Below are 24,991 nucleotides of genomic sequence, written 5' to 3'. Positions count from 1 at the left end.
CTGACTATGATAAGGCCACAGGGTCATGGGGTTGCAAGCTCTGATATATAATTCTGCTTTCAATTGAAACTCAGATGTACAAAAAATCTTGCTTGGTTTTAATTATATTGTATGGCATTCATTTAGGTAGTAAAAACATAGGTACCTGTAAGATGTGAGTACCTGTGAAATATATGTACCAGTTTGATGTTGGGACAGATGTGACTACCTGTGAGTTGTAAGGCAGATGTGGGTACCTGTAAGATGTGAGTACCTGTAAGATGTGAGTACCTGTAAGATGTGAGTACCTGTGAGATGCTAGTATGAGGGAGATATGGGTAGCTGTGAGATGTTGTTGCCTGTGAGATGTGAGTACCTGTGAGATGTGAGTACGAGGGAGATATGAGTAGCTGTGAGATATTGTTGCCTGTGAGATGTGTGTACCTGTGAGATGTGAGTATGAGGGAGATATGAGTAGCTGTGAGATGTTGTTGCCTGTGAGATGTGTGTACCTGTGAGATGTGAGTATGAGGGAGATATGGGTAGCTGTGAGATGTTGTTGCCTGTGAGATGTGTGTACCTGTGAGATGTGAGTATGAGGGAGATATGGGTAGCTGTGAGATATTGTTGCCTGTGAGATGTGAGTACCTGTGAGATGTGAGTACGAGGGAGATATGAGTAGCTGTGAGATGTTGTTGCCTGTGAGATGTGTGTACCTGTGAGATGTGAGTACGAGGGAGATATGAGTGGCTGTGAGATATTGTTGCCTGTGAGATGTGAGAACCTGATACATGTGTGATGAGATTACCTGTGCAGTATTGGGATATTACACCCCAAATAGTTTTCAGTAGCTTGATAAGATTAAAATGTGACCATGGTCTTAACACCTCTGTCCCTGTGACACATGTTACCATCTATCTAGTCATCTACCCCTGTCTCAGTGACACATGTGAAAACCAATCAAGCCATTTACCCCTGTCTCAGTGACACATGTTGATACCAGTCATTTACCCCTGTCTCTGTGACACATGACTTTAACACCTGTCTCTGTGACACATGACTTTAATACCTGTCTCTGTGACACATGACTTTAACACCTATCCAGCTACTACCCCTGTCTCTGTGATACATGTCTTTAACACCTATCCAGCCATCTACCCCTGTCTCTGTGGTATACATGTTCTGTTGACTTTTGAGATTGTCAACATGTTTATCTAGTCAGACCCTGCTGCACTGAGGAGGCAATATCTGGATGGTGTATACATGTGGTACTTAAGTTCACAGTACTTGTTGAGAAGTCTTATCTATATATAGTATGAGGTATGTGATGGACACTTTCAAAAGTCTATCTTTGCTGGGGTTTACTCTTTAGTGTTTGGATTAGAGACAGCAGCCCTATAATTCAGGAATTTGTCACCATATATATTTGTGAAGGGAAACCCCTTGTATTTTGGGTTGGGCATCCTGTGTTTGTGTGTGGGTAGGGAGAGGGGAATTCAGAAGACTGTCTTAGGGAATTGGTTTCGGGTTTTGTTGCTTGGCAAGTTTCTTATTGTGTAATGAATGAAATTGTATGAAGGAAAAAAAAACTATTGGTATTTGATTGAGAAATAAAGCAGGATATATCATGATTTCTAGTGTATATATCACTTATATAGAAAAAAGGAGGTGATGACCTGCTGGGAAGGTTATGGTCCAGATAATCTACCTAAAAGGTTCTGACTGATAGTGTCCCGTTTCAATCTTCAAAATTCAAAAGAAAACTATATACCATTTAAGTAAGTCTGTTCCTGACTATATTTGAAATAGATTTATGAGATGCCCCCCCCTCCTCATCCCACTCATACCTTTTGCCTGAAGCCTTCTTTACACCTAAATAAACAGAAAAATCCAAATCTGTTAAATTTATGACCTCAATAACAGCTGTATACATCTTAGTCGGGGAGATGCTTTCAAATTTTTGTCGAAAAAATAGGTTTTAAAGTTTGAATCATAGTGTACACATAGGTGTATATACTCATCATGTCTATATATAGCATTATCTTTGTATACTAACTTTCTCCATGAAAAACAGGGATTTCCTGGTACATTCTTCAAATAACACATCAGTGGTCTGTCAACAGGCAAAAAGTTTTTATATTCAAAATGACATATACCTTGTGTGTGTGTGTGTGTGTGTGCATGCCAATAATTCCAAGATATTCAACACACTGTAGAATGTGTAATGTAATATGCAAACAAATATTGTGTTCCTGGGGCTTATGCTCTGATGGCTCAAAGGAAATAAACCAATATTTTTTTTAGCTTGGCCTTAATAAGTAGAGAATGATAGAAAAGGGAATATGAGCACAGTGGAATTAAACCAATAATTGATAGCTTGGCCTTATTTGTAGACAGTAATAGACAAGGTTAAATATTACTCCAGAGTGGAGAGGATATGGAGTGTGTATAAAGTTTAAGAATATTTGTATACTTGTCCTACTGTTTATGATGTTAACAAGAAAATGCTTATCCATATTGCCTCTATTTTATGGTTGACAACACAACAAGTAATTAACAGGGTATTTGTACCTGTTGCAGGCATTGTGTGTAGTAGTAGTAGAATATACATACATGGTCTGTAACATGTGTGGGTATATATAAATTGTATGTGTGTATAGTGGGGTATATGTACATTGTATATGTACAGTGGGGTATATGTACATTGTATGTGTGTACTGTGGGGTATATGCATTGTATGTGTACAGTGGGGTATATGTACCTTGTATGTGTGTACAGTGGGATATATGTACATTGTATGTGTACAGTGGGATATATGTACATTGTATGTGTACAGTGGGGTATATGTACATTGTATGTGTACAGTGGTGTATATGTACATTGTATGTGTACAGTGGGGTATATATACATTGTATGTGTACAGTGGGGTATATGTACATTGTATGTGTGTACAGTGGGGTATATATACATTGTATGTGTACAGTGGGATATATGTACATTGTATGTGTACAGTGGGGTATATGTACATTGTATGTGTGTACAGTGGGGTATAAGCATTGTATGTGTACAGTGGGGTATATGTACATTGTATGTGTACAGTGGGGTATATATACATTGTATGTGTACAGTGGGTTATATGTACATTGTATGTGTACAGTGGTGTATATGTACATTGTATGTGTACAGTGGGGTATATGTACATTGTATGTGTGTACAGTGGGGTATATATACATTGTATGTGTACAGTGGGATATATGTACATTGTATGTGTGTACAGTGGGATATATGTACATTGTATGTGTGTACAGTGGGGTATATGTACATTGCATGTGTGTACAGTGGGGTATATATACATTGTATGTGTACAGTGGGGTATATATACATTGTATGTGTACAGTGGGGTATATGTACATTGTATGTGTACAGTGGGGTATATATACATTGTATGTGTACAGTGGGGTATATATACATTGTATGTGTACAGTGGGGTATATATACATTGTATGTGTACAGTGGGGTATATATACATTGTATGTGTACAGTGGGGTATATATACATTGTATGTGTACAGTGGGGTATATGTACATTGTATGTGTACAGTGGGATATATGTACATTGTATGTGTACAGTGGGATATATGTACATTGTATGTGTACAGTGGGGTATATATACATTGTATGTGTACAGTGGGGTATATATACATTGTATGTGTACAGTGGGGTATATGTACATTGTATGTGTGTACAGTGGGATATATACATTGTATATGTACATTGTATGTGTGTGTGTACATATGTGTATGTGTACAGTATATGTACATTGTATGTGTGTACAGTGGGGTATATGTACATTGTATGTGTACAGTGGGGTATATGTACCTTGTATGTGTGTACAGTGGGGTATATGTACATTGTATGTGTGTACAGTGGGGTATATGTACATTGTATGTGTGTACAGTGGGGTATATGTACATTGTATGTGTGTACAGTGGGGTATATGTACATTGGATTAATGCTGAGTGTTTGGGTATTAAGATAACAAATTGCAATGTCACATTTAAATTCTTCCTCCTGTTATCTCCATGTGTTGTGTTTACTGACTGTGTCAGATCTCATGAGAAGTATAGGTATAATTCATGAACTGTGTAGTATAAAATCTTAATTGTAGTGTATTTCTGATGTAAGATCTAATATTAAGTGTATTTATGATGTAAGATCTAATATTAAGTGTATTTATGATGTAAGATCTGATGTAAGATCTAATATTAAGTGTATTTCTGATGTAAGATCTAATATTAAGTGTATTTCTGATGTAAGATCTAATATTAAGTGTATTTCTGATGTAAGATCTAATATTAAGTGTATTTCTGATGTAAGATCTAATATTAAGTGTATTTCTGATGTAAGATCTAATATTAAGTGTATTTATGATGTAAGATCTAATATTAAGTGAATTTCTGATGTAAGATCTAATATTAAGTGTATTTATGATGTAAGATCTAATATTAAGTGTATTTATGATGTAAGATCTGATGTTAAGTGTATTTTTGATGTAAGATCTAATATTAAGTGTATTTATGATGTAAGATCTAATATTAAGTGTATTTCTGATGTAAGATCTAATATTAAGTGTATTTCTAATATTAAGTGTATTTCTGATGTAAGATTTAATATTAAGTGTATTTATGATGTAAGATCTAATATTAAGTGTATATTAAGTGTATTTATGATGTAAGATCTAATATTAAGTGTATTTATGGTGTAAGTCTGATGTGAAGTGTACTTATGATCTAAGATCTTATATGAAGTGTCATTTTGGTAAAAGATCTTATGTGAAGTTTATAAGATCGTACATTGAGCAGTTTATTTTAAAGATCTTATATGAATTGTTCTGATCTTGTTTAAAACGAAATTCATTTCTTAAAATATGCATATAAAAAAATTGTATTATAACTATATGTATTATGGCAGATCTCTATAAAGTACCAATGAGTAGTTGATTTAAGTCTGAATTTTGTCTGTTACAGCGGGATCCTTTGTGGCCCTAACCTTGCTGAACAAACCTGCAGGTGGTAACCAGTCCCCTGCTGATAAAGCCTCAGGGGTAACTTTAAGAGGCCCATCCAAAGAAATAGTTTCAGCACCCCAGTCTGTCAATGTGAGTACAACATTTGTCTCCCCAAACTATTTAGAGTACAATAGGTGCCCCCCCCCCTTATTCTGTCATTATAAGTACAAAAATGGACTGACCCAAAGTCTGTCAATATGAGTACAAGTTTTGGCTGTCCCCTTGTCTGTCAATGTGAGTACAATACTTACTTCATCAATGAGAGTACAATGTATTCTCCCCCCCCTTCCCCACCCCCACCCCCAATACTTGCCTCCCCTCCCTGGTCTGTGAATCTGAGTACAATACTTGCCTCCCCTCCCTGGTCTGTGAATCTGAGTACAATACTTGCCTCCCCTCCCTGGCCTGTGAATCTGAGTACAATACTTGCCTCCCCTCCCTGGTCTGTGAATCTGAGTACAATACTTGCCTCTCCTCCCTGGTCTGTGAATCTGAGTACAATATTTGTGTCCTGCTATTTTGTGCCATTGCCAATATCTCACTGTTTAAACTTTCTCTGACTTCTATATGTGGGTGATGCTGCCCTGCTTGCTTTCCATCATCCTGATGATTTACAACTGTAATACCTTATAGCTTCTTTTGTAATGAAAAATAAAAAATGAAATATTGATCTGTTCTGTTATTCATGTATTAACTTAATTAATGATTTTCATGACTACAAGTCGATCAATATTTTCAAGCTGTCACAAATATTTAATGAAAAGTTTGTATGATTTTAAAAAGCAAAATATTGCAGAAAGGTTTCTGAATAACAATAATGATATTACTATATGTGACCTGATCAATGTATTTCCTCGTTTTTAACATTACTGTAATGGTTTTGTACTGTTGTAGTGCCGACTTGGGTACATTCTTTCTGATATTAATCTTTGTGCCTGATATTTCTCCAAATAACATATTACACACTTGCATGCTTTGCTATGTACTTTGCTGATGTTAAAAAAAATTCTGTCCAAAAAAAGATATATCTATCTGCATAGATAACCTCCAGTATTTAACTGGGTGTGACTAGATATGTGACTTTCTCCAGTATTTAACTGGGTGTGACTAGATATGTGACTGTCACCAGTATTTGACTGGGTATGACTAGATATAAGACTGTCACCAGTATTTAACTGGGTGTGACTAGATATAAGACTGTCACCAGTATTTGACTGGGTGTGACTAGATATAAGACTGTCACCAGTATTTAAATGGGTGTGACTAGATATAAGACTGTCTCCAGTATTTAACTGGGTGTGACTAGATATAAGACTGTCTTCAGTATTTAACTGGGTGTGACTAGATATAAGACTCACCAGTATTTAACTAGGTGTGACTAGATATAAGACTCACCAGTATTTAACTGGGTATGACTAGATATGTGACTGTGACCAGTATTTAACTGGGTGTGACTAGATATAAGACTGTCACCAGTATTTAACTGGGTGTGACTAGATATAAGACTGTCACCAGTATTTGACTGGGTGTGACTAGATATAAGACTCACCAGTAATTGACTGGGTGTGACTAGATATAAGACTCACCAGTAATTGACTGGGTATGACTAGATATAAGACTGTCACCAGTATTTGACTGGGTATGACTAGATATAAGACTGTCACCAGTATTTGACTGGGTATGACTAGATATAAGACTCACCAGTAATTGACTGGGTATGACTAGATATAAGACTGTCACCAGTATTTGACTGGGTGTGACTAGATATAAGACTGTCACCAGTATTTGACTGGGTATGACTAGATATAAGACTCACCAGTAATTGACTAGATATAAGACTGTCACCAGGTGTGACTAGATATAAGACTGTCACCAGTATTTGACTGGGTATGACTACCAGTAATTGACTGGGTGTGACTAGTGACTCACCAGATGGGTGTGACTAGATATAAACTAATTGACTGGGTATGACACTGTCACCAGTATTTGACTGGGTGTGACTAGATATAAGACTGTCACCAGTATTTGACTGGGTATGACTAGATATAAGACTCACCAGTAATTGACTGGGTGTGACTAGATATGTGACTGTGACCAGTATTTGACCAGGTGTGACTAGATATAAGACTCACCAGTAATTGACTGGATGTGACAAGATTAAAACTGTCACTAGTATTTGATCAGGTGTGACTAGATATATGACTGTGCCCAGTATTTAACTGGGTGTGACTAGATATATGACTGTTCCCAGTATTTAACTGGGTGTGACTAGATATATTACCGTGCCCAGTTTTTAACTGGGTGTGACTAGATATATGACTGTGCCCAGTATTTAACTGGGTGTGACTAGATATAAGACTCACCAGTAATTGACTGGGTGTGACTAGATATATGACTGTGACCAGTATTTGACCAGGTGTTACTAGATATAAGACTCACCAGTAATTGACTGGATGTGACAAGATTAAAACTGTCACTAGTATTTGATCAGGTGTGACTAGATATGACTGTGCCCAGTATTTAACTGGGTGTGACTAGATATATGACTGCCCAGTATTTAACTGGGTGTGACTAGATATATGACTGTGCCCAGTATTTAACTGGGTGTGACTAGATATATGACTGTGCCCAGTATTTAACTGGGTGTGACTAGATATAAAACTAGAGTATAAAGAGAGTAGTGTTTGACTAGGGCCAGTGTAGTTTAGGTCAGCTCTCTCCAGTATTTGACTGGATGTGGCTTTGCTTTTGTAGGCGCACAAAAGCTGGGAGTTGAAACAGTCCAAGGTGCTGGAATTAAATAAATATTATGAGCTAGCAGTAGAAGAACTAGAGGTTTGTATATGTAAAACACCAGTGTGGAAACACCACTCAAAATTTCATTGACTGAAAAAAATCAGGGCATATTAATTACCTCTGATCTCTGTATATAGTACATCTTCCTCTCTTTATGATTATCGTGAAAATCTTTCTGATTCCATCTGTCTCCCAAGACCTTCCAATTACTTATATATACTGTTCTTTAGATTTGGATTCTTTCTGTCGAGTTTAGAATGCAGAATGTTATTATATTCTTTATCAAATTATAATTTACTTGATTAAATCTAATAAACTGATTCATGATCTGCCATCTTTGTTTCAAAGTTAGGCAGTTTTCTGCTTTGAAAAGCCAAGCAAAAAACAAGCATGTGTTATATTTCATGTACTGTGATGGGAAATATTTGCCCAGGATTTCTTTCGCTCTCTGATAATATTGATAATTTTTTCTCAGTGTTCAATTTACCTTGAATGTATACAAACAATCATTCAAACATTAATATCAATCTTTACCATCTTGTCCTGTTTGGAAAAAGGTGAAAGTTGAACTGAGGCAAAGGTATCCCAAATACAGTATTACAATTTTGCTGTTAGCAACTGACTTTATCTCATGAACAAAAGAAATGATAACACAAGCTTAAAATTTGACATGCTTAAGGTTTATGGGATGCAATAACAAGTGTGTGACAAACAATATTCTTAAGTTGTAAAGTGTAATTATCATGTAACTTTTTTCTTATTTAGAAATTTAAAAAGGGATACCAAAAATACCCAACAGAAAAGTCCCACGCACAACTGTTAGAAAAGGAAAAAACGGTGAAAACACTGAGGGACCAACTTGAGGCGTTAGCATCAACGCTACCACCAGATTACAGTGTAGGTTGACAAGTTAGGTTTACAGGTCACAGTAATCATAACTTATAGTATGAACACATGTTGACATGGCTGAGTTTGATACATGTTGACATTGTTGATGTTGACACATGTTGACACTGTTGATGAATGTGTTGACATTGTTGATGTTGACATGTGTTGACCTTTTTGATGTTGACACATGTTGATATTGTTGATGTTGACATATGTTGACATTGTTGATGTTGACACATGTTGACACTGTTGATGTTGACACATGTTGACACTGTTGATGTTGACATATGTTGACATTGTTGATGTTGACACTGTTGATGTTGACACATGTTGACACTTGATTTTGACATTGCTGATGTTGACACGTGTTGGCACTGTTGATGTTGACATTGTTGATGTTGACACATGTTGATGTTGACATTGTTGACATTGTTGATGTTGACATATGTTGACACTGTTGATGTTGACACATGTTGACATGTGTTGATGTTGACATTGTTGATGTTGACACATGTTGATGTTGACATGTAGACATTGTTGATGTTGATATTGCTGATGTTGACACATGTGGACATTGTTGATGAAGGTGTTGACATTGTTGATGATTATGTTGACTCATGTTGACATTGTTGATGTTGACACATGTTGACCTTTTTGGTGTTGACATGTTGACCTTTTTGATGTTGACATGTTGACCTTTACACATGTTGATATTGTTGATGAAGATGTGACATTGTTGATGTTGACACGTGTTGACATTGTTGATGTTGACATATGTTGACACTGTTGATGTTGACACATGTTGATATTGTTGATGAAGATGTGACGTTGTAAATTTTGATCCATGTTAACATTATCCATGACATGTAATTGTTGACATCTAATATGTCTGTTTTACAGTTACCGTTATCTTTGGGAGAGTCATCACCTGATACAGGGACTGGAGACGCTACACCATGGGTAGGGAATCTTAATACCTTAGCAAAGACTCAATTACTGGGTTTGGATAAAATACACAATAAGATGGACATAAATTAGCTTCGTTTATAAATGGATCTTTCAATAGGTTAATGAATTGACTTTTTGGTGAAATTGCTTTATGTTCCTAGCTCATAACAGAGTGTAAAACATTGGCAAATATGATGAGTCAAAAGTCCAATTAGAAGCTTTAAAATGTTGTGATAATCAGATGGTGATGAGATATGCAAGTAAAGCATATGTATGGTGTAGCCAATGTATGTAAGATATGTGAAATAGTGGATGTCTCTTGTCTGGGTAGGGATGTACATTTTTCTGTTTTGTTCATATTTTAAAGTGATTTCTAAATTTTATGGAAGGTTCTGTCTTAATGTGGCTAATGGAACTTAGATACCTTTACCAGCAGTAGCCCTTGGTCAGTGCTGTGTTAATTTGACTTAAGATGGCTCCTGTATTGTAATATTGGGAAGAATGGGGATCTATAGATGCTGTTGGTATTTGCATTTTAGTAAAGTTTTTCTTTCAAAGGAAATATGCTGGTTACCTTTGACAAAATGTCCAACTTCTCAATAGGTCACTTAGCTTATTAAGCCTAAACCTGTACTAATTTTGTCACAGCTGAAAAGTGGACCCAAACATGTGAAAACAGGGTCCATGCCCGTCACAGTTTATGCCAGTGACCAGGAAATACCTGCTGAAACTCGTGCGGGGGTCGCACGGTCCCAATCCGACGCAGGATCTCGGAACCGAGATCCAGCAGTACTAAAGATTGGGTCACGCCCAGGTGTCAGCCCTGAGGTACGGTGTGCCTGATGCTTGTGTTCTATACAGAATTGCCCACATGTCCTTACCCGCTTACAGCCTGTCGGGCTCTCCGCACTGTTAAATTTTGTTTTTTACTAATTCCATTTATTTCTAGTTTTTTCTTTGATTTTAGTGCAATGACTTGCTAAATAGAAATGAAAAGTATTTATTTCAAGTTTTTAAGAAAACAAAATTTAAAAATTCAGAGTAGTTGCATGTATGTTTTTGTGAATTTGATTCCATAGGAGTCAAATGAGACTATATGTCTATACGAAAACATGCTATTGGTCATTAATCATCAAAGGTAGAGTAAAAGCATTACACCAGGACCACACACATTACTTCCCACACACTCCAGCACATCTCATTGCTGATGAAATTTTCTGTTCTGAACATTTTCCCACCTTCACCACTTGTGAAATTCCTAACCATGTTATCCTTCCCATTATCACAAACATGTTTTGCCATATCACTCTCCCTGACAGTTTTACTGTATGCAGAAAGCACTTTTTCACTCTTACATATTAAGGCATTAAATAATTTTGTTTCAATCTTCATATTTAATTTGAAACCTATTCAAAATATTTTCTGTATTCTTCGTTATATGTTCGACATTAACACTGTAAACTATTGTTGGACAGCGTGATAGGTACCTATCTCTGTGTATATGTTTGACATTAACACTGTAAACTATTGTTGGACAGCGTGATAGGTACCTATCTCTGTGTATATGTTTGACGGTTGTTGTGGAGTCATGACCGCAGGTCACTGTGTCTGTTGTAGCGAACTATGGCCAGTACCAAGAGACGGATGTTTAATAAATTGAAGAAGGTAATGGTCAGTGTGTGTGCTTATATATGACCACTAACACTGGGTTCACTCATATACTACTATCTTCACCGGCCCTTGGGTCAAAATTCAGCACGTTACCCAGCCCTTGGGGTCAAGGTTAGCAAGTCACTTGGCCCAGGGGATGAAGGTGGGCATGTCACCCAGCCCTTGGGTTGAAAGTGGGTATGTTACCTAGCCTCCTGGTTGAAGCAGGGCACATCAACTGTCCCTCGGGTCGAAGATCGGCACGTTACCTTGCCCTCAGGTCGAATGTCGGCATGTCACCCGATCCTTGGGTTGGAGGTCGGCACGTTTCACCGTCACCCAGTTGGATGGTTTTTGTATTCAGAAGAATTTGTTTGCATCCTTAGTTAAGTCTGACCCCAGTGAAAAGACACTATAAGACGTAGGCATTAGTAATTTGACATTTAGGCTTCTACTTTAATCAGAGACACAAAGTTTTATACTTTAATCACAGACACAAAGTCTTCTACTTTAAACAGAGACACAAAGTCTTATACTTTAATCAGAGACACAAAGTCTTATACTTTAATCAGAGACACAAAGTCTTATACTTTAATCAGAGACACAAAGTCTTATACTTTAATCAGAGACACAAAGTCTTATACTTTAATCAGAGACACAAAGTCTTATACTTTAATCAGAGACACAAAGTCTTATACTTTTGTGTGTGTAGTTATTGGAATTTAGTTTAAGGACATTAAGTATCAGTATGTAGACAATAGACAATCAATCATAGATAAAAGCTCAAGGATGCTGTCTTAGCCTTAGTCAAATTACACTTTAAAAGCTTAGACCCAAGTTATTGAACACCAAGTCAAAGATCTTAGTTATTGAACACCAAGTCTGACATCTTTGTCAATGAGCAACCAGTCTTAAACCTTATATTCAATGGGCAGTGAGTCTTAAACCTTATATTCAATGGGCAGTGAGTCTTAAACCTTATATTCAATGGACAGGGAGTCTTAAACCTTATAGTCCATGGACAGCGAGTCTTAAACCTTATAGTCCATGGACAGCGAGTCTTAAACCTTATATTCAATGGACAGTGAGTCTTAAACCTTATATTCAATGGACAGTGAGTCTTAAACCTTATATTCAATGGACAGTGAGTCTTAAACCTTATAGTCCATGGACAGCAAGTCTTAAACCTTATATTCAATGGACAGTGAGTCTTAAACCTTATATTCAATGGACAGTGAGTCTTAAACCTTATAGTCCATGGACAGCAAGTCTTAAACCTTATATTCAATGGACAGCGAGTCTTAAACCTTATAGTCCATGGACAGCGAGTCTTAAACCTTATATTCAATGGACAGCGAGTCTTAAACCTTATATTCAATGGACAGCGAGTCTTAAACCTTATAGTCCATGGACAGCGAGTCTTAAACCTTATATTCAATGGACAGCGAGTCTTAAACCTTATAGTCCATGGACAGCAAGTCTTAAACCTTATATTCAATGGACAGTGAGTCTTAAACCTTATAGTCCATGGACAGCGAGTCTTAAACCTTATATTCAATGGACAGCGAGTCTTAAACCTTATAGTCCATGGACAGCAAGTCTTAAACCTTATATTCAATGGACAGCGAGTCTTAAACCTTATAGTCCATGGACAGCAAAACCTTATATTCAATGGACAGCGAGTCTTAAACCTTATATTCAATGGACAGCGAGTCTTAAACCTTATAGTCCATGGACAGCGAGTCTTAAACCTTATATTCAATGGACAGTGAGTCTTAAACCTTATATTCAATGGACAGCGAGTCTTAAACCTTATAGTCCATGGACAGCGAGTCTTAAACCTTATATTCAATGGACAGCGAGTCTTAAACCTTATAGTCCATGGACAGCAAGTCTTAAACCTTATATTCAATGGACAGTGAGTCTTAAACCTTAGAGTCCATGGACAGTGAGTCTTAAACCTTAGAGTCCATGACGGTAAATCCTGAGCTTTAGACAATAGACAATCAAACAATTTAAGCCTTAGGACCTAGATTTGGAAGAATAATAGTATGAGTGAGTTCTGTGACTGAAGTTTATGATTTTGGGTACTTGAAATTCTAGGGATAAAAGAAAGCAAATCTGAGGACTTGTTTGAAAATTAAAGTTTATGATTTTGGGTACTTGAAATTCTAGGGATAAAAGAAAGCAAATTTGAGGACTTGTTTGAAAATTAAATAATTTTCAGCCATACTGATGATATTTCAGTGAGGGAACATAAAAAGATCAGTAAAGAATCAGGAAATATGATATTATTAAAATTGTAGGGATTTGTCTTTATATGGCAATGGCAAAAAAAAAAAGTTACAAAAAAATGAATTTTTAAAATTTCTTTTTCAATATGTTGATATGCATTTTAGATATTTCTAGCTATAATCAACTTCAGTTTTGTAACAAGGTCATATCAAAAGGTCAATAGGTCATTGAATATATTTATTAGAACAGCCTGACCCTCTCCTCTCCACAAAGAAAAGATTTGTTTTTAATTAAAACTTTGTATGGCAGAAATTTGCAATGTTTTTGATCATTTAATTTCCAAAGGGTTGATCATTTTATTTTCTCTCATGTTCTAACATTTACTCTGTAGTAATGTCGTGTTATATAAGCTAAAATTTTACATAATTTTTGTTAAAAAGTCCACTTTATTGTGATGAATCTGTTTACTACGTCATGAGATAGTAATTACGGAGAAGATTAACTTGGTGGGTGATCAGTGACATGATAGATCTGTGTTGTTACAATGTTACAGTATAAATGTAGATTGTTTTCTTCCTGCCTTACTCACATATTTGATACGATATACAATCTTTATATGAAGTGCACAATATTTGAGACATCACGTAAAAAAAAATTCTGATCCGAGAGTTATGGTATGATTTCTCCTCAAAAGTAAATGATGTGAGACTAAAATTAGATCTGAATAGTCTAACTCTAAGTGAAATTTTACTCTGTACGGAGGTTAAGGGAATATTTTTACAAAATGTGATAAGTTTTAATGAAAACTTTGCCAAATTAGTTAGTACTGCTGATATGGTGTATAATCTTTCTTTTTTCATCAAACTATTCACAATATTTTGCTTTGCTTTAACACAGAATATTAAAGGAAATGGTGGTTTACTTGCTTATACGGAGATACTTCCTTAAATTCTGTGCTTGACAGCGATTTCATCTTTTTTTATCGCTACCAAATAATTCTATGAATACATTTTTACACAATTAAAAATACTTAAACTAAAAAAATTTCCAGATTGCTAAATGCTTGCTTCTTGTAATTATTTTCTTTTTTGGAACCTTTGGTATTAATATAGTGCACTGCATTTACGATGATGGCGTCATTTACGATAATATGAAACCCAGATTGTTCCCAGATGGTCTCTATGCTGTACCTCTGTGCATTAATTCCTGACCTCAGATTCCCGGTAGGGAAGATAAAACTCGACTTTCTATAAAAAGATTATATAACCAGCGGTGTAAAAGAAGAAAGATTAAGATGAAATCTAAGAAAAGAAAGAAAATTGGTAAATTTTCATTTTTTTTTTCCCCCATGACTAGGATAGATTTGTTAATGCCCATAATTATAGCTGTACATAGGGTACTATTCACATGTATGATAACAGTGGTAAAATTCTCCCCACCCTACCTCTTTTCTTTTTCTCCATGTTAAAATCATTCTAATTCATCATTTGTCTGATTTAATGTCTTTTTTATCATTTATTCTTCAATATCAATAACACATTTGACTTAATTAGCCAGTTTCTAAGGACAATTAATATAAGCCGAAATTTGTCTTCCTGAGATTTTGTCTGGTTTATTGTTTGTTACAATCTTTAAAATATCTTCTTTATCTTGAAAAACACATTCTTCTTCCTAAAACATCAAATTCTAATTGGAAACATGAATTTACTCAATACTTCTCAAAAAAGAGAAATTTTTGAAACACATAATTTCTTCTGTTTGGCCTTGTCCGTTTAGAGTGTGCAAATACATGTTTGATAAGAATTTGTTATGATTTATAAATAACCCTTACACCATAACAGAGGGACTTTGTGTTTTGGTTTCTAGTCTCACAACTAGCTTATTACTAGACTGATCAGCTTGTACAAAATTGATTTCCTTTGAAAAGGTATGGAAAAGATTTTAACTGAAAACTGTCTCAGTTGAACTAAGAAACAAGAAATCTGAACGTTTCAGGATTTGTGTGTCAGATTTAGAAATACATGGTCAAGTTTGATCACATTAATTTCTCTTTAATTCCCAGAAGTTGGACACAGATGATGTTTTGTTGGGGTATTTATATGTTGATTTGATCCACTAATTCTAAAAATGATGGCTTTGGAATTATAGTCTATTTCTAAATTGTGGTTTTCCTGTAATATGACATTTTCTAAATACCCTTAAAAATTATAGTCAGTTTCAGCGTTCATTCAAATTCAAATTATGATAGATGTTTCTAAAAATACTCAGGAATTCAATAGTAAGGGGCGTTCAACAGCGAATAGAAATTTCATCAGAGTGAATTTAGAGTTAAAGGAATTGATGTATTTTACAGGGTATTGGACTTATATAGAGAGGAATTTAAAGATACACACATTGAAGGAAATATGTGGGAAGTCAGTAGAAGATATATACTATATATCTATGTACAGTAAAACCTAGGTCTGACATGCATGGAGTTTAAATAGTTGAGTTAGGTTAGATGACATTGACAGCAGTGCATGTAATGGTTGTGTTCAGTGGCGTGTAACCGCCAGTCAGGCGCGACCTACCTGTGCATGGCGTAATGTGGTCTCCCCCACACCTGACATAACAAGATACAGGTAATGAGTCTCTTGGCAGGTAAGCATGTGACCTAGTACATCAGGGCTGTGTTAAGATAGGACTTGTTACAGGGATAAATGACAGTGTTAGAGGAGGGACAGAAAGGTGGTGTTAGGGGAGAGACAGAAAGGTAGTGTTAGAGGAGAGACAGATAGGGAGTGTTAGAGAAGGGACAGATAGGTGGTGTTAGAGGAGAGACAGAAAGGTAGTGTTAGAGGAGGGACAGAAAGGTGGTGTTAGGGGAGAGACAGAAAAATGGTGTTAGAGGAGAGACAGAAATTGGTGTTAGGGGAGAGACAGATAAGGAGTGTTAGGGGAGGGATAGAAGTGATGTTAGAGAAGGGACAGAAAGGTGGTTTTAGAGGAGAGACAGAAAGGTGGTGTTTGGGGAGAGACAGAAAGGTGGTGTTAGGGGAGAGACAGAAAGGAAGTGTTAGAGGAGGGACAGATGTGGTGTTAGGGGAGGGACAGAAAGGTGGTGTGAGAGGAGGGACAGAAGTGGTGTTAGAGGAGGGACAGAAAGGTAGTGTTATAGGAAGGACAGAAAGATGATATTAGGTGAGGGATAGAAAGATAGTGTTAGAGGATGGACAGAAAGGTGGTGTTAGGGGAGGGACAGAAATATAGTGTAAGAGGAGGGACAGAAAGATGGTGTTAGGGGAGGGACAGAAATGTAGTGTTAGAGGAGGGACAGAAAGATGGTGTTGGGAGAAGAACAGAATGGCTCTTTTAGAGGATTGACAGAAAGTTGGCATAAAGGGAGGGACAGAAATGTAATGTCAGGTTGAATGTTGTTTCACAGTTGAACTTGTAGATTATTGAAGGCGAGAGATGAAGCCTCGCATGCTGGGTCTGTGATTTGTTTTGGTTTGATATAATGTTGAAAAATGTGTTTCATGGAACACTGACACCAAGCGCCATCTGTGGACAGATACCAGCATGTTTACCAGTACTTCTTTGTAGCATGTGAACAGTGTTGAAAGAAAGAGGGTAAACCAGTGCAAAATATACCTGTGTATGCCAAGGGCCAAAACATTTCTGCCACCTCAGGGCATTCTGGCTCCAGTCTGGGTTAGCAAAATGTTTGTGCTTTACCTAAAATCAAACATACATATGTTAATGAAGTCTAGGTCATCTTGAACCTTGTATTAAATAGTACACCAAATTTAATATCCATGTGAGTTGTCATGTTGTGTATTTTATGATGAATTGAAAATTAGAATATGATTGCAGAATAATGTTTTGCTGCAAATAGCAAAATTTCTAAATGTATATACTGGTACATATGAATGATATTAATTACAAAAGGATATTGCAAAATTCCATAGTTTCACCTCCTGAATAAAATATGGTTCACTGTTACATGTATGTATATGTAGAGAAATCATTTCTTCAAGTCATGTCCATCTTAATATTTATGCGACTTTATTTCGTTTACCTGTAGGGGAAAAAAAAGTCAGAATAGTAAACCTTTGTTTCAGGAAATTAAGATTGATGTTTCTGTTTAGAAATCATTTGATCTCAGCTTGTTTAAAGGTGTATATACTCATAGCAAATAAAATCAAAATGTGTTTGTACAGCAAAAAAGATAGGGAATACTCAGATTGGTTATTCTTGTCTCTTACTTCGTTTCATGTGTATTGTTTAGCTGCCAGTCAGTGTAAATTCTAAATTTAATTATGGTTAAAATTTTATTGTTCTTTTAATCATTTATAAAGCTATATCATTGTCAATTCTGTGCTGATAAAATGTCTTTTTTCACAGAAGTGACAGGGCTGCAGACTGGGGAAGAATTTAAGAGGTGTAAAGTGATATGATTAATTAAACTGATTGATCTTCATTTCAGTCTACGTCAGCGCCCAGCACTGCTGTGGATGGTGGTAGTTTCTCTGATTCTCCCGCTCATAGTCCCAACGCATCGCCCACGCCTACACATCCTGCCAACTCCCGCCTCGGCGAGGAGTCCGACTTAGCCACAAACGTAGATGTAACTATCCTATTTTATTTCATCATTAATGAAAAATATTTAATATATTGAACTGTTTTATGCTCTAAATGCTGTTCCTTGTTAACTATTAAAATAGGATAAACAAATGAGAATGTTTTGTGATTCAGTGTAGCAACAAAGCTTTATAAATCATGAAATTTAAAATCTTAAAATTTTGAAAAAATAATATAATAAAGAACCATTTGAAAGCTAGCAGTCTTTTAAAGAAAAATGATAGATACAAAATATTGATTGGGGAACAGGTATCGATATTGCATAGTGATGATAGGTCTAGATATTCATGAAGCAGTCTAAGGGAGACAACTCTATTATTTCCTTTAAAGTTATTTGAACAAAAATAAGTGCACAACAGGTTTTGGTGTTGCTAACTTGATTAAAATTTCTTATAAAAGGTTTGAAGTTTTTTGATTTCCTAAATTTTGTTAAAAATCAAAGTGTTAGTTAAGCGAGTGTTTTCAATAATTGCAATATTCCATGTCAGTATACAAAAATATGGTCATGTACATATTATGCTTAATTTTCTCAAAAGTTTGAAATTTCTGGTATTATTCGGATGTCATAAAAAATGAACTTAAAATTGATTAATCTTATTTAATCATTATTCTTTAATTTGTTTGTAAATTCCTGGATACAGGATTGATTCCTTTAGAGGATGAATAATATTATTAAATATATTGACTGCCCTTCTCTGTCACAAGATAACTTGTTCAGACTAAAGTTGTTTTTATGGAACAGCAGGAAGATCCCAGAACTATGGCCAACATTTTAGATTATCTTGCTGCATTTTTAATTTCTCAGCGCCATAATAAGTTTGATTTAAATCTTAAATATGAAATAAATATTTGCTGATGACTAATGTGGTGTTGAGATTCTTGCTCGTATTGTCATAGTTAATGACTTGTTATATTGACTTTTTTCAGGTTTCAGTGTTTTATATTAAAAGTTGTTGTTTTATTCAGGATCCTACTGTAAACAACACCAGCAAACCTGAAGGCCCTCAGCGGTTCATTATAGCAATGGAGGACGATGAATTTGAGTCTGATGAGGAACATGCTCGGGTAAGTGTTACCTCCCTTGTCATCAGTTCCTGCGATATTCAGATTGTACATTAACATGATGCTGTAAAGCTATGATTTCATGATGTTATTACGAGGGAAAATGCTTTTATATAGATTTAACTTCATAGAGAAAAGATTGTTCAGTGGTTACAACTGTGATTGTAATATTTCAAAGTTACCTCCCTTTCTAGGGCAGTTACCATAAGAATATGTAGTGATCTGTAAGCAGTTGCCTCCCTTAAAATTATCTCCCTTGTCAGAATAAACCTTCCTTTTCAGCAATGATTTCCCTTTCCCAGATCTGACAACACATGTAGATACATAAGGTTTATAATAATGGAACACAATATGTTTAACATTACTGGATATTTTGTTTCTGAACCTGCCAATTTTTTTATTCTAATTTTTTCTTTTTCTTTTACTTTGCTTAGTTCTTGACACATAACTCCACAAATACCATCTGTACTGCACTATTTTTCATTATAACCTATTCACTGTAATGATTTTTGTTCCAATAATCTGTATATATGTATCTCCAGTATTTCGCTTTACAGGGGAGATAACCTGTTGGAATGAAACAAATTTGATCATTGACCTTTTAAAGCAAATTGTTGATAAGGATTGTCTCCCCTGTAGGATTGTCTCCCCTGATCAAATCCATCTGGCTTTTTGATGTTACACTTCTGGTTTACAAATGTTCCTGCTAAATGGTTCACCTGACTTAGTTTTTACAATATAATTCTAAGATAGATCTACACGGATTCTTCAGTATAAACATATTAAACTATGTTTATGTGAAGAACCATGAAATTTAATAGCTCATTATAAAAGTGGTTAATGCGGTCAGTTTGATGTTGCTTTCAGCCTTCATCAGAGAGAAAGACCTCTCAGCCTGTTGTGTCCTCATTCCTGGCCCGACTACAGACCCTGGAGGTTTACATTACATTTATCATTGCTATGGGGCTTTTATTCACTTTATCATTCTGCTGACCTCATCTCAACTCTGAATGACCTCTGACCTTTTGTTGCTTTAACCGATGCTTATCTCAGACCCTTTTCCCTCTTAATTTTACACAAATTCAAACTTTGATCTCATATATTGTTTACTGAAGCATAGCTTTTGCAGATTTACAACTCTCTTTATACTGCATAAAATCATGACTCCTCATTTATAATATCTGACCTTTGACTGTACATATCACAATCATGCAAACTTTGACATTTGACCTCACATCCACCTTTTTCAGAACTGTTTGAGGTCAAATCTCTCATCTCTGCTTCCATTCAACCACATTTATCTCCTCTTTCATCATCTGTACAATATCTCATCTCTATTTCACCATCACTGATTGAAATCTGAACTCTTCAACATTCACTAACTCCCCTTCAAACTCTTCATCACTCACTACTTGACCTCTGACCTCTTGTTTCCACTACTAACTGTAACATCTGACCTCACAATTTCTCCACAAAGAAAGTGTTTGCCCTCATGTTGTGATTTTCAAAATTGAAAACTGTCTTTTTCAAGAATGCCTTTCACTATGAAATATTCACTAAAATTTTGCAAAAAGATTGAGGATACAACTTGTGCTGAATTTGTGGTCATGTCATTTCACTGTTTCATAATAACCTCTGTGTCCTGTTATCAGGCACCGTATATGTATTACACAGTATAAATATATAGTTCGACAATAAACAATACTCCTCACTTGTGTTACCTTAATGTTCAGTTCTAGAATGTACTAAACCGTAATTGAGGTAGTTCCTTATATAGGTGTTTAATTATATTGTGTGTAAGCAGAATCTCTCTTTCATCTAAATAGGTCGAACCGTACTATATTGTAGTAGACAGTAAATTATCACTTCATGTTAAAAGACAGGAAGGTAAAGATACATCTATAAGCATATGAACATCTGATGGGAGGTAATTTTATCCAAAATAAAATAATTGTTGATAGAAAGCATCGTATATATCAATCTCCAGATCGATAAGACTTTCTGATGGCTATTGTTCAAGTCATCTTACTTTTGGCTCTTAGTTTGAAATGTGCGCTTGCATTTCCAATTATAGACAATTAGGAGGTTTTTTAATCTTGGGTATATATTTCTGTGTGTATATTCATTTATCTATGTTCATATATATAAATGTGTGTTTGTGTTTATATGTTTAAAAAATTGTGTCTGCCTGCTATTAAATTCAATATGCAATTTCTGATTAACAAAGTGGAACACTTGAACTCATCAATAGTAATTAATGGTCAGCTGTTAATGAACATTCGCTCACATGTGATTTTTTTTTTTTGGAAGTTTGTCATTGGGAATAAACACACATTTAATTAATAATAATTATAGAACAATACAGCCTTTTCTGTTGCTTCAAACTTGTTTTTGGATCAACAATTTGTGAAAGTTAGTATTCACACAAAGAAAAGAAAAAAAAAGAGAGAGAATTGGTTCAAAGTTTGCTGAATACACAACAGCCAACTAACCTGTCTATATGTAAACAGATATAGTGCTTATTTACCTTTTCTTCCCTGAATTTCTTAATAGAGTTGAAGTTTTTTGAGCTGATGTACTTTGTATCAAACTAAAATCAATAAAAAAAGTTGTGTGACCTAAGAACAGAGTGGTTAACCTTTGTATTGTTTTTCAGACGGACGACCATGGTCCCTTCAACAGTTTACGACAGTTGGACAACAAGCCAGCTCACACAGCAATCTTCCTCAATTTTCTCCTTGTCGAGAACCATGATCCTTCTGCTTTTGTGAGTTATCTCCCTTATTTATTACCAAGGGGTTGCCATGTTGGAAGGCAATTCTGGAATATTAACCAGAACTGCTGACACTCACATAGCACTTAAAATCTGTATGAGTAATATGACGTTAAAAATGTTACATGCATTTAAAATTTTGTTTTATGTTATTATCCCTGCTATTAAAAGAAACTTTTTGTTCTTATTCAAAATTTCACAGCATGTTTATAGATTAATTTATAAATAAGAAAGATCTCTCGTTTGATATATATATTGATGATTATGTGTTTCAGCTGTTCTACGTCACAGCCAGTTTGTATAATACTGCTAAAGGTGGACTCCAGGATTGGAAAAAATGGGCATATGAAATTTACTCCACGTTTCTAGTCGATGGAGCGGTTAGTATTTCACATAATATTGAATTCAGAGGCCATCAAGTTATCCTGGTATTTTTGTTTCACTACACTACATTGTTTCCTGGATGTTTCTGTATTTATGTTGTAGTTATTGTTTTCATTATCTGAAATGATAAATTTCAATTGAAATACAATACTGGTTTTGTTTGTAATAATCTTTTACCTGTTTGTTCATTTTTTGTCAGCCTCTGAAAGTCAACATTAATGAAGAAGTTGGTTTGGGGGTCAAAGGAGTTCTGGAGAAGGTGGAAAAGGTGGAACAAGAAGAAAACATGAAGACTGTCTTTCTTATTGCCCACCAGGCAGTTATGGACGAGATTGAATCACAACTCACCATGTTTAGACAAAAGAAAGATATGGGTATGTGTTCCATAACAAATTCTTCATTAAGTTGTTTATTGTAAATAAATCTTATAACTCACCAATTTTAGGCAAAAATTAATGAGATTATGTTCCTACCACAGACACCAATTTTAGACAAAGAATCAATGGGATTATGTTTTTACCACAGACACCAATTTTAGGCCAAAATTAATGGGATTATGTTCCTACCACAGACACCAATTTTAGGCCAAAATTAATGGGATTATGTTCCTACCACAGACACCAATTTTAGGCAAAAATTAATGGGATTATGTTCCTACCACAGACACCATTTTTAGACAAAGAATTAATGGGATTATGTTTTTACCACAGACACCAATTTTAGGCCAAAATTAATGGGATTATGTTCCTACCACAGACACCAATTTTAGGCAAAAATTAATGAGATTATGTTCCTACCACAGACACCATTTTTAGACAAAGAATCAATGGGATTATGTTTTTACCACAGACACCAATTTTAGGCAAAAATTAATGGAATAATGTTCCTATCACAGACACCAATTTTAGGCAAAGAATTAATGGGATTATGTTCCTACCACAGACACCAGTTTTAGGCAAAGAATTAATGGGATTATGTTCCTACCACAGACACCAATTTTAGACAAAGAATTAATGGGATTATGTTTTTACCACAGACACCATTTTTAGACAAAGAATCAATGGGATTATGTTTTTACCACAGACACCAATTTTAGGCAAAAATTAATGGAATAATGTTCCTATCACAGACACCAATTTTAGGCAAAGAATTAATGGGATTATGTTCCTACCACAGACACCAGTTTTAGGCAAAGAATTAATGGGATTATGTTCCTACCACAGACACCAATTTTAGACAAAGAATTAATGGGATTATGTTTTTACCACAGACACCAATTTTAGGCCAAAATTAATGGGATTATGTTCCTACCACAGACACCAATTTTAGGCAAAGAATTAATGGGATTATGTTCCTACCACAGACACCAATTTTAGGCAAAGAATTAATGGGATTATGTTCCTACCACAGACACCAATTTTAGGCAAAGAATTAATGGGATTATGTTCCTACCACAGACACCAATTTTAGGCAAAGAATTAATGGGATTATGTTCCTACCACAGACACCAATTTTAGGCAAAGAATTAATGGGATTATGTTCCTACCACAGACACCAGTTTTAGGCGAAAAATCAATTTTTCATTATTTGATTTATTAGTTTTATCATTAAAAAAAATCAGGAATGGCCGTCATATTTGTGGGATTTTCTGTGATTTATGTTTAATGTCTTTGCTATCCCAAACTTCAATCAGGGTGATACCATCAAAGTTTTACTGTTTAAAGCTAAGGACTTTTTATCAGAATGGATAGTAAAAACACTAACCATTTCTTTTGCATTGAAACAGTATGTTTTCACTGTGTGTAAGATTCTTCTGTTGTTTACTTTGAAATCATTCATTTTTGTGGAGGATTATTTTCATTGATTTTTTGGGTACCATTATTCACAAATTCAGATGTCCATGAATTTCAATAATTTGTTTACAGACATTTATTGAGATATGTTATCCATGAAATCGAAATATCCATAAAATTTTCAGGAAATCACAAAAATTGAACCCCTTGAAAATATATGCTTTTAGTGTTAATAATAACTTCTTTGTTTGTTAAAAGTGTGTTATCATTGTTTTTATATGTCAGAGTGTAAGATTGTTGATGCTGTTTCAGGTATGGGTAATATGTTTGGTGCTCACGAAGTGAGGGACAGCATGAAGAAACGAGAGGAAATGGAAGTTATAGAAAAATATCTGTTAAAACACCTGGATAAGGCACTGTAAGTAAAGTCAGCAGGCGGGTCAGTATTCTAGAGTATTTTGTGCTGCCATAGATCATTTATTTAACATAAATATTTGTATCTTTATCTTTTACTTTTAACATTTGAACAGATTTTCATGGTCTTGCCTTTTTTCACTGGTTTTGGACAGGACACTTTTGCCTTACTTTAGAAGAAAATGAGTGAATTGGGAAAAATATTTTCAGGAGTAAATTTTAAATTTGAGGAAATATGGCTTAAATATGAAAGTATTGCAATGGGGAAGAAGGCCAATTATCGGCCTTCAAAAATCCCCCAGAAAACCTTAAATATAATTAATGTAGTGTTGTTGTCCTACAATAAGACCACCCTTGTTCTGATAGATATGTGTTGACG

At 35.2% G+C, this 24,991-nt stretch overlaps 1 protein-coding gene across 5 annotated transcripts in view; it reads left to right on the top strand.

The window, feature by feature from the left end:
• LOC132556597 (rho guanine nucleotide exchange factor 11-like) overlaps window positions 1-24,991 on the top strand; it is a 114,953-nt gene that overhangs the window by 50,788 nt on the left and 39,174 nt on the right. For 4 of the 5 annotated variants that reach the window (XM_060221023.1, XM_060221024.1, XM_060221021.1 and 1 more), the window contains exons 6-17: window positions 5,006-5,136; window positions 7,801-7,881; window positions 8,608-8,739; window positions 9,631-9,690; window positions 10,327-10,506; window positions 11,296-11,343; window positions 18,032-18,172; window positions 19,153-19,251; window positions 21,905-22,015; window positions 22,297-22,401; window positions 22,605-22,779; window positions 24,511-24,616. In XM_060221023.1, the coding sequence (XP_060077006.1) occupies window positions 5,006-5,136; window positions 7,801-7,881; window positions 8,608-8,739; window positions 9,631-9,690; window positions 10,327-10,506; window positions 11,296-11,343; window positions 18,032-18,172; window positions 19,153-19,251; window positions 21,905-22,015; window positions 22,297-22,401; window positions 22,605-22,779; window positions 24,511-24,616 (1,369 nt within the window). The remainder of the gene's footprint in view (window positions 1-5,005; window positions 5,137-7,800; window positions 7,882-8,607; window positions 8,740-9,630; window positions 9,691-10,326; window positions 10,507-11,295; window positions 11,344-18,031; window positions 18,173-19,152; window positions 19,252-21,904; window positions 22,016-22,296; window positions 22,402-22,604; window positions 22,780-24,510; window positions 24,617-24,991) is intronic. The other variant, XM_060221020.1, reaches the window with a different exon arrangement.

The sequence above is a fragment of the Ylistrum balloti genome, unplaced genomic scaffold (genome assembly GCF_031769215.1).
Source record: "Ylistrum balloti isolate Yb309-2 unplaced genomic scaffold, AGI_CSIRO_Ybal_v1 Utg370580, whole genome shotgun sequence".
NCBI lineage: Eukaryota > Metazoa > Mollusca > Bivalvia > Pectinida > Pectinidae > Ylistrum > Ylistrum balloti.
Note: the sequence above shows the minus strand (reverse complement) of the source record. Positions and strands in the feature narration are given on the sequence as shown.